The following is a 10186-nucleotide window of genomic DNA, read 5'->3' as shown; positions in this document are numbered from 1 at the left end:
TCTTCCTTTGGTGGCCCGGGTGGGCCGCCCCCCAATTTTTTTTTAAAAAAAACCGTCCCTTTTTTTTTGTACCATACACGGAAACATTCTCACCTTGCACGTTCCAAAAAGGCCAAAAAAAACTAAATTTTTTTTTATTAATGTTGAAAAGTGCTTTTCTTACCCCCCACCCCGCTAAACGATTATGTTGTGTACACAATTATATAGCACCTGTCCTGTCAGGCCATTCTTCAACTAGGCAGTAGCCCACAAGCCACAACTATCAGCAAACCTATCCCACCGGGGGGTTGGGGGGGGGGGGGGGAGGAGGCCTGCAGGGAGCTACAGTGGCTGCAACTCAAAAAAGGCTACAGAAACTAGGCGCATTTTCATACTGTTTTGCATAGATTGCCCCATGTGAGGGGCATCAAGGACGGACACGGGTGGAGGAGGAGACACCCCAAGGACCCTTGAAGAAGACACTAATCAATGCGCTTTGCCCCCAACCAGCTCACTTGACAAAAACTTATGCACCTTATTTAATTCCATGCTGGAGCTAGTCTAACCCTAAACGAACCTTCCGTTAATCTGCTCATCACAAGCCCACTCATCTTGTTTAATTTTAATGGCTTCAGTAGACAAAGGATTATTGCCTTTTTACATGAAGATCTACCTACCAAGTTTACGGTACTCCCATCCAAAATATGAGTCATTTTCAGATTCCTGTCATCCAAACTTCTACCTTTTTACCATCGAATTGATAAAAAAACATATTGATTGAAAAATGTAAGAATGATGTCGAAGATCTGCCACGAAAACTTTTTTCATGATATGCAATTATTTTCATTTCAGGTAGCATATTTCAGTAAAAATACTGTGTCAACGTCCTAAACGACCTAGATTTTGGATCGGACGGAGTAATTCATCATCCTACCTTGCATCCTGCAGAGGGCATCGCAAGGACAGCCTCAAATGCATATAATCAAGACTAACAATTCATTGGCGCCGAGAGGCACTGATCACCCAACTGATCTGGTACTACTGCATTATTCTGCAGCTGTCATTTGTTGCCAAAAAAAAAAGTAAACGATACTGTGCCGCATTACAACCGCTGATTCGGATGAAGAGTACTTGCATGCGCGTGTGAGAGAGATGAGTCCGCACGCGGTTGCTGGTTGATCGATACAGTGCCTTCAAAATGCAAACTAAATGATGACATATCGAGGCGAGTCCAGTGAATTTTACGTGAATTTTGGAGGTCTCGTTCAACCCTATACATGCTTCGAATTCCTTAAGCCTTAAGCCATTCCAAATTTCCATAACAAGCAGACTTGCCATCTTTCGTTCATGTCCCGATCAGACCAAGGAAGGGGAAAACAGCCTGAACCTAGCACCTTGCTATGAAGTTTCAGTTCAGTTGCCCTCAATGAAAAAAGTTTCAGTTCGGTTACCAGTCTATAGCGGTTATAGTAGTTGAGAAGAGAAGACAGGCAGCGACGTGAGCAGTTGCGCACAACCACACCCCAACACGCCCATGCCGTCATGCCGATGCAGACGCCCACCCGAATCCTCCTCTGAATTCCGGTCCCTGGCCTCGAGTGCAGCGACAGTACCCGTTGTTTTCAGATTCAGGCTTCTTCTACTTCTTCGTCATCGTCAGAGCAAAGATTTTCAAGGCCCGACAGCAGCAACTCAAGCCGCGGCACCTTCCATGGAAATCGTCACCCGGCTCCTGCAAATTTCTCGCGAATTCTTCGCTGATGCTTTGATGACCACCTGGTTAATCGGCCGGCTTCCATGGCTGCACCGCCGAATGCGATGGGTCTAGCAGAGTAGCAGCCTGCGTTGCTGTTGCCGATTGACCTGGGGGACAGTGTACTGAAATGGAGGTCCCGTTGCGTCGATCTCTGATGATGTTGCATTCGCAGAAAGTAAAAAAGCTTGCCGATCAAGCTCTCTCTTAGTCTCTTCTCTCTCGTGATGCACGTATTGCCGATCAAGGACGAAGCGTGACGAATGGACAGAAACTGAAACTTCTGCACTGCAGATTTGGAGATGCAGAGCTGCAAGCACTTGTTCAGCGACAAGATGAACCGTGTGCTTGTATCAAACAATAACAGCCGAATTTTTTTTAAATTCTTGAGATTCTTTGCAGCATGATGCCAGCACGGGGAACAGTTCTGAACTGTTTGGATTTCTACATTCCATGGTCGCCGACGCTGCGTCCACTGTCCAATTTTTATTGCTGCCGCATGTTGAGGACGACGACGACGCTGGCGTCCGTTGACGCCCGGCGCCACTCAGCTCCGCATGGAATCAGATCGCAACGAGGAAGGACATGGAGGCGGCAAGAAGGAGCACTAAGATCCAGTGACGCAATTGGATGGGGTTGTTGAGAAACATTTTTCCTGAACCCACCAAGTTGATGAAAGAAATTAATGGGCGAAATTAAGCAAAATGGAGGAGAAAGTGAGTGATCAAGAACAGAATCTTCAGAACATGCCATTGACGGCAACCAATTTTCATGGATTGTACTGCAGAGATATGCACATTTGCAAATCTTTAGAGTAACTTTTACTCACAAGTCACTGTACAGACACTTACGCATGAAGCATAGTGCAACATGGAAACCACACCGAGCACTACGAACAGTGAGGAGAAGATGGGGAATTGACCTAACGTCCTAACCTAGCCATTGGAAAACAAGCCTGATCCTTATCAAACTTTCTTTTGACTAGGAGCAACAATGCAGAGTTGCAGACACAACCATATCATTGCCATTTTGTTCTCGAGTTATTCCTCGCTTGTCCTTCATGTTGTCACACTCATTGTCTTTTTTTTTTCGAGAATACGCAGGAGAGCTGCGTATCTTTGTATTAAGAAGAAGAGAATAGTTCAAATTACAACGCGGGCCTCCCGGGCACACGCACACGGTTCAGTTTTTATAGGTATTACATTTTGGAAACAAACAACCGGAGGGCTGTGGCCTTAACACGTTACTGACGTTGAGCTTCCACTGGTGCCGGCCAGCCTATGATGGATAGCTGCTTAGCGCCTGCACAAGACCATAGCAGCGCCTCCTCCAAAATACTCTGCACCAGTTGTCACACTCATTGTCACTCATGCACTCCCGTGTCGGGCCCACATGGACAGTGACAGGGAGCTGTGTGTCGGATTCTCTCGGTGTCGGTGACCCGATAATTTGCCGCAGGTAGTCGTAGAAGCATGTCACTGAGCAACGGATGTTCAGGGCATTGTCTGTACCTCAAGAAATTCAATGCGAATTTGTAGGAGAATTTCGCAGAAAACGGTCTAACTCTTGTAAGATTCGGTGAAAATTCCTGCGTTCCAAACGGGCAATAATTCATGAGTTGTAGCTGTTTAACTCATAACTCAGAAGTCATAACATGGGGATGGAGATAGGTGCTTCAGATTTTATCTAGTGATTTGTCTCATTGTCTGGTTCAGGCAGAGGCAGCTGAGCGCCTGAGCTGAATTGGAATGTTTAGTGATGATGATGGCATGGTTGGCATGACCATGACTGGATCAGCTCTTTGGAACACTGGCAAGTACAGATCCCCATCTTTACAGATCTTCAGATCCACTGCATTTATTGGCTTCATAAACTGATGCTCATGGACAGAATAGTTAAAAACATATATGTTAAGACTTCAGAGTTATGCTAAAGTAGTTGCCCCCCTGATACAAGGGAACTCATGAGGGTGTGGTCAAATGAAGATGCCTAGCTTTGTTATGTTATTGTGCATTTGCAGTGCAGGTGCAGCCGTGTGGTATGTCAACTGCTGTGCAGGCTGATGATTAGTGGCTTAATTTCACATCTAGGTCAAGGAAAAAAGATAATCAGAAGAACAGATCTATGCCTGCAAGTGACTAAATTTTTAATGTCAGCAAGAGCGCCAGCCAATGATTTTGAGGTGTACAGAACTGCAGGACATGAATCCCTGAGCAGGAGCTGGAAATATGTGAAGTGGCCTTTCAAAAAGAAATATGTGCAGTACATTATACTCTGAATATTCAAAGGATGGAGTTACACGACGGCCAAAGTTACAAGTGGGTCCCTAAATTCCTGAGGCTAAAGTAAGTCCCGGTGTAGTAGTATTACGTGTCTTCAGTCATTTGTATGGAAACATGAACATTCTGTTGTCAGTCAACAAAGTCTTCAGCGATCATGTGTTCGCCTCCGTCTTGTTCAGCACATTTATGTGGATCGTGCAGTTGAGGTAATACAGAAGCGCTCAAAGTATTCGAGTCCACGAATGCACATAATGCTTTCCAGATTGGGATCAACATCTTCGCTGGTGGATTCAAGTTCTGCAAAATAAGCTCTTTCAGACCATTGACGCCATACCGTGCACCTGAGAACTTACTGAAAGCAGGACCATTTACCTTAAAAACAAGCATGAGGCCATAATCGTCACGTAGAAGCAGTGCCAAGCTCCAGTAGCAAGTTACAGGGGTCACGCACTCGTTCAGCACCGGTCTTAGAATCTTGCCGGTGGGTACAAATTTGCGATGAACTCTTCCACTATAAAATATGAGTTTCATGTTAAGAAGAAGAAAATAGAAAACCTCTATTTTTTGTAGCTTATCGTCCATTTAAAAGATATAACTGCTGCAAGCCTGCAAGTCTATGCTGATCACTTCAACTAAAGGGGTGTTTGGGAACACCCTATTAAAGTTTAACACCTGTCACATCGGATGTTTGGATGCTAATTAGGAGTAGTAAACATAAGCTAATTACAAAACTAATTGCACAGATGGAGTATAATTCGCGAGACGAATCTATTAAGCCTAATTAGTCCATGATTTGATAATGTGGTGCTACAGTAACCATTTGCTAATGATGGATTAATTAGGCTTAATAGATTCGTCTCGCGAATTAGCACAAGGTTCTGCAATTAGTTTTATAATTAGCTCATGTTTAGTCCTTCTAATTAGCATCCGAACATCCGATGTGACACTGTTAAAGTTTAGCACCTCGTATCCAAACAGCCCCTAAAGCAAAATGAATAAATCCATTTCAGGACTCAGTCCTATCAGAGACAAATACTGACGAGAAAGACGTGTCAATGTTTCTTTCTTTTAAGAGAAGGAAGCACTTATTTCCTTTATCTTATGAAGCCTTTGCTTCCCTCTATCTGTTCATAATTGTTGAGGTTCTCTTGAATATACTAACGTACTCGAAGAGCAATAAATACTGAAAGCACTAATAGAATTGGAAGCACCCATGTTGAAATCCAGACTGGTTCTTCCATACCTCCAGAAGTGTTGCTCTAATTGAATCCCAAAAGTCGGCATGATCACCAATGACTCTGCACAAAATTAAACTAAATATCTAATAAGAAGTGCACAGTTTCACTTTTCTATATTCAACATGGATGCTGAGAAACAGGAATCTTCCATCCTTTTTAATTTTGCAACCTTAAGCTGACATTAACTACAAGGCATTCAGTAGAGCACAGAGAAATAGAGGACGAACACAACCTCAGCACCCACCTTTCTTCACAGGATCACATCGCAACCATTTTGCAATTACACCAGCAAAGGAAATACTCCAAAGGGAACCGAGACCTAAACTCTCCTGAAACAATGAAACACCAAGACTCAATTTAAGCAATCAGCAGCATAACTAATGTTTGTTATTTACCAATTGAATCTAAATAAGCAAGCAGCAACAAGAACAAAGTATCGTGTTTGATAAAACAACAATAAAGCGTCGCTAAAAAGTAACACAGGAAGTGCAATAAGGTTGTTCTTCAAGCCTAACATGTTGCCTCACTGGATCAAACCTCAAAGTATATTGCAAAGAAGCTCATGAAAATAGTGGATACAGCAACCGGCATATCCGCACAACTGAATTATTTCAATTGAATTGTGTTTTCCATTATTTAACAGGTTTAGAGTGATGTTTCAAGAAAAAATACCTTTGACAACAGGGTGCAGCAAACAGTCACGAGAAGGCAGATTGTGCTGATATAATACAGCAGAATCCTGAAAGTGCTCTTCTTGACCACGATGTCATGGATATCAACTCCTCCCTCACAACGATGCTTGTAAGCGTACATGCCATCAGATATCGCTTGTGCTGGCTGCTCCATGGTTAAACTGTCCAAGCACCTGTAAAGGTCGCATCTTTAGTCTCCTCATGCTTAATCAAACATTCAGCTTTGTACATCCTAGGTTGATGCAGTGGCTGAGATAATTTTGTCCCTTATTAAAAAAAAAGCTTAATCAGACGTATCCGCCATGAATGCATTGGAGTTTTATGCACCCCCCCCCCCCCTTCTTCTCCCCTCCAAAAATAAACGACCATTAAATAAGCAAGAGAAAAAGAAAAACATTGATGCACGTGCAGTTGCCAAACTGGAAAGGCAAGAAAATGTCTATCGAGCATACAGATTCGCTTTTAATATTACCATTAACAACTAATTTGCGGCGGGAAAAGAACGCGAGATCCGATCGCTACGCAGCAGTTCAGCTTCTCTAAATCTCTCCAGCCAAATCGCCTCTCGGCCAAAGAAGCATAAAAAAATTAGAACAGAAATGAGTGCGCGCGGTGCGCTACGGACCTGAGAGCGAAATCCAAGTAGGGTCTGGATGAGCAATGGCGGCAAGCCGCACAGGAGATGGAGAGGGAGGGCAAGGTCCAAACTGTGGCAACTGGCGACACCGAGAGTTGTGGTTAGTTTGAAGAAGGGGGAAGTAACTGACGGACGCGATACAGTGGCCGTGGTTCTATTCATCAGGACCGTCGATTTGTGAGCTATTTGCAGGAACACCCTCAATGAGAGCGAAATTTACATAATTACAGTGTTTTTTCCCCATCTTTGTGCTGTTTTCTTTTTTTTTGCCCCCATCTTTGTGCTGTTTTCTGTAAGCTGTAACAGAAACAAGATATGGAGGGGAAAATTGTGTAAACTCAAGCTATCTTCCCACCTGTTTTACCTACTTTCACATGTTACTCCTGATGTATACTTATGAATTCAATACAGGCCTTCATTTTAATTTTATCCAACACAACCTATGAAGCAAGATGAGATCAGCCAAATCAATCAATTTTGTCTGGGGGAAAAACCCTACAACAATTCAATCAGGTTCTAATATACTAAATACAGTAGCCTAATCCCCATTTGGAGCTTACATCAATCAATTAAACGTGCTCCACTCTACAACGATTTTACAATTTGCAACAAATAGCACACTCTAAAGCGATGGTCCAGGCTACAATTCCGAACAGATAAAACCGATCAGCGATTCCTGGTCAACAGCGTGCAACAGAAATCCACAGCTGCTTCACACTGTCCCACTGCGCTTCTTCTTCCTCCATTCCCATGGTTTCTCTGGATCTGGCAAAGCCCATAATCCTGTTCGGCTCACCCGTGCCTGATTCTCCCACTGAAAATGTCCATTCATCAGAAATTTCATGCGCAAGTTGCCGAAATGTTCAGAGGGCTCTTCAGTCAAGTGGATGGAGTTGCCCTTTGAGTCATACTGGGTAGTACAAGAGTACTAGTTACCTTGCTGAGCTCCATCCGATGATCATAAGCAGTACAGTGCCATGCAAGTCCTTTCTTCAGCATGTGTTCCTATTGGAAAAAAATATTAAAATCAATTCATTTTGGTGTCTGAATGTTGCTGAGCATTAACCAGAATGCAAATAATCTTCAGCTGAGGCAATGCAAACTTTTTTTTTTTTGAAATTTACATCAGAAGCATATAAATGATTTGGTTCCAGTGCTTGCACATTCCATGCTTCAACTTCAATAGATTTCATTTCTTGTAGTGTACATGACTGGATGAAGGTAAATGGGGCGTTGTAAGCTATGTACTTATGAAGTATAAAATTCCAAGAGTGGAGTAGGTACTTCAAGAAAAGCCAAGAGCACAGGGAGCAAGGCCTCCAATACTTTGATAGCTTACCACTCCTAGATTTCTAGAAGGAACTCTAAAGGCACATCAGTGACTCAGAGTTGTTTCTTACCTGCACAGAAACCCCATTGGAGTCAACATCTCCAACTAATCGACCATATCGGTCACTGTCATATATGGAAATCTTTAATGTTTTTCCCTGCACCAGCCTCACCAACTCCTCTTTCGCCTCTTTACCATAAGGCATCAAGCTCTCTGGTGCATCGATTCCCCTGAATTGCATTTTGTTATATTGCAACTGCCGTCCAAATTAGAACCAAGCCCTTCAGCATTGATCAAGAACAAGTAGGGCCAAACCTTAGCCTAATCCTGTACTTCTTTGCGAGAACTTGTTCGCCTCTCGTGTTAGGAACCTGCCTACACCCAGAACTCAAAAGCATCAGAACTCACATCATAAAAGGATGCTACTTGATTGTTGTGATTTTTTTTCAAATGACCTATATCCCCCATCCAGTATGATCTTCTGCAAAGCATCAGCTCGCTGGCAGTTCTTGGCCACCCATGCCTTGGTCCACTCAGTGGCCGCTTTGTGCACTTCCTGGGACACATCACCAGACTCTGGATGATTGGCCATGTTAACATACACGGTGATTGTGTCACCGTCAGTTACAGCCTTAGCATCCACCTAAGAAACTAGCGTGTACATTTGTCAGCAATTCGTCTTCAATGATATCTAAAAGGACAAAGAGAGGGGCATCTTACATGGAGAGTGTGCAGCTCATACTTAACCCCTTGAGGTTTGTAAGCAACAGGTGTCAACGAAATGCACCAAAAAGAGCCAAGACAGAACTCCTGCAATACCAGTTACCAATAATAAGGATAGCACCAATTAAATCAACTAATGGGAGCATAACACGTTGACAGCACTTCTACAGAGTACAGATGATCAATCTGCCATGCTAGCAACCTTGCAGAACAATGAGCAACGAATGCATCCGAAGTAAAAGGAATGGGAAGACATATACGAGTTTTTCACAGATTCCTTCACGACTACTGAATTTATGCCAAAGTTGGTGGGCCTAAGAACATGGTGGTCACGAGGCAAGGAACAATGAATTTCTGAAGAAATCCTGTTTCACTCTTCACCAACAGAACCGAGCACTGTGCTCTGCAAACACAAGTGGTTGGGATCTAGTTTTTTCGAGAATACGTCGGAGAGCTGCAGAAGAAATTAGAGTCTGCTGGAACTCTTACAACGCTAACCGTCAGACGTTTCGCCAGTTAAGTGGTGTGGATCCGAGAGCAGGCAATGAACGAAGCAATACCTTTGGTGCTCGGGTGCGGCCAGCGCTCGCGAGAAGGGCAATGGCGCCGATGCAGTACGCAAGCACCGTCGACGGCGGCACGCGCTTCCCGGCGACGCCGGTACGGACGTGGAACGATCCCCTTCTCTCTCGGCGATGACCGGGAGCGGTGCCCATGACCTCGGGCATCTGCGCCACCTGGCGATGGCCAGGAGCTGGCGACCCCGCGCGGCGGCGGCAAGGCCAGCGCCGTGCGGGAGGCAGGAGCTCGGCGGCGGGGTTGGCTGGAACTTGCGGCGGGCGAGCCAGGCCGGCAGCGAGTCCTTTGGGCCCTGGTGAGGCAGGCGTGTGAGCCGTGCGGTCACTGTGTGGCCCACGCGTCGTGCACGTCGGGCCTCCTTTTGCGGCCTGCAAGGCAAGAATGCATCGTGCACTAGAGCCTTTAATTGGGCCTCTCGCAGCTGATTTGAAGCTTTCAGGCCCAGTAAGTGGGCTTCCCTTGAAACCAGAGGAATGATATCTCTGCCGCGATTACTATGTACCTTTGGTAGTGTTTTAGTTAGATGGCTTCCAACGTTTGAGATCCGTGCAACAAGTCTTATCCGTCGGATGCACCTCCTTAACCCTAGTCTCCACACCCCTCTGTGCTGTTTCTTGCTGCCGCCGCCGCCATCTCGGAGCGCCACCGCTTGTCGTCCTGCGTGCGGCCCCCTGCGCCCAGCTCGTGGTCCGCGCCAGGGCTGCGAACGGCGGAGCGGGGCCGTTCGCAGCCCTGCACGCCTCCGCCGGGCGTCGCGAGCTCGCGAGGCGTCCCCGTGCTGCTGCGCGCCCGTCGCCGTGGCTCCGCGCGCGGCCGCTGCCCGCTTCCTCCACCTGCGGCCTTGCACGCGACGCGGGCGTGCAGCGCATCGCGAGGCCCCCGCGCCCCCCAGTTGCTGCTGCTGCTCGCTGCTCGCTTGCTCGTGCTATTGGTTTGCACAATATGATGAGAATTCTTCATCTGAATTCCATTC

At 45.6% G+C, this 10186-nt stretch overlaps 2 protein-coding genes across 3 annotated transcripts; both read right to left on the bottom strand.

Annotated features, from left to right (window-relative positions):
* Window positions 1-3978: 3978 nt before the first annotated feature.
* LOC101784340 lies at window positions 3979-6668 on the bottom strand. Of its 2 annotated transcripts, none has more exons than XM_004968247.3 (6): window positions 6570-6668; window positions 5925-6117; window positions 5497-5581; window positions 5258-5312; window positions 4387-4525; window positions 3979-4311 (listed from the first exon to the last, which is right to left on the bottom strand). In XM_004968247.3, exons 2-6 carry the CDS (start codon window positions 6096-6098, stop codon window positions 4144-4146), a joined length of 621 nt encoding a protein of 206 aa, XP_004968304.1. In that variant the 5' UTR covers window positions 6099-6117; window positions 6570-6668; the 3' UTR covers window positions 3979-4143. The 2 variants fall into 2 exon arrangements, with proteins under 2 accessions (XP_004968304.1, XP_022682855.1); XM_022827120.1 differs by having other exon boundaries at window positions 5925-6210; window positions 6570-6660.
* A 356-nt stretch (window positions 6669-7024) lies between these two features.
* On the bottom strand, window positions 7025-9458 carry LOC101777890 (probable staphylococcal-like nuclease CAN1). The gene is made up of 7 exons (XM_004971642.3): window positions 9195-9458; window positions 8632-8721; window positions 8367-8554; window positions 8227-8286; window positions 7982-8141; window positions 7518-7586; window positions 7025-7395 (listed from the first exon to the last, which is right to left on the bottom strand). The coding sequence occupies exons 1-7, from the start codon at window positions 9360-9362 to the stop codon at window positions 7294-7296; spliced, it is 837 nt and encodes a 278-aa protein (XP_004971699.1). The 5' UTR covers window positions 9363-9458; the 3' UTR covers window positions 7025-7293.
* Window positions 9459-10186: the final 728 nt, after the last annotated feature.

This window comes from Setaria italica, chromosome V (assembly GCF_000263155.2).
Source record: "Setaria italica strain Yugu1 chromosome V, Setaria_italica_v2.0, whole genome shotgun sequence".
NCBI classification, from domain to species: domain Eukaryota; kingdom Viridiplantae; phylum Streptophyta; class Magnoliopsida; order Poales; family Poaceae; genus Setaria; species Setaria italica.
This window is presented reverse-complemented; position numbering and strand designations above follow the sequence as displayed.

What these genes read in the sequence shown, in the direction of transcription:
- LOC101784340 (XM_004968247.3), bottom strand. Translation starts at nt 6,098, where the DNA reads ATGGAGCAGCCAGCACAAGCGATATCTGATGGCATGTACGCTTACAAG. An exon ending in GCTGCACCCTGTTGTCAAAG is followed by an intron (nt 5,582 to 5,924) that starts GTATTTTTTCTT and finishes TCATTGTTTCAG; the next exon opens with GAGAGTTTAGGTCTCGGTTC. An exon ending in GCCTCATGCTTGTTTTTAAG is followed by an intron (nt 4,312 to 4,386) that starts GTAAATGGTCCT and finishes CTTATTTTGCAG; the next exon opens with AACTTGAATCCACCAGCGAA.
- LOC101777890 (XM_004971642.3), bottom strand. Translation starts at nt 9,362, where the DNA reads ATGCCCGAGGTCATGGGCACCGCTCCCGGTCATCGCCGAGAGAGAAGG. An exon ending in ATGAGCTGCACACTCTCCAT is followed by an intron (nt 8,555 to 8,631) that starts GTAAGATGCCCC and finishes CTAGTTTCTTAG; the next exon opens with GTGGATGCTAAGGCTGTAAC. An exon ending in AAGTACAGGATTAGGCTAAG is followed by an intron (nt 8,142 to 8,226) that starts GTTTGGCCCTAC and finishes AATGCAATTCAG; the next exon opens with GGGAATCGATGCACCAGAGA.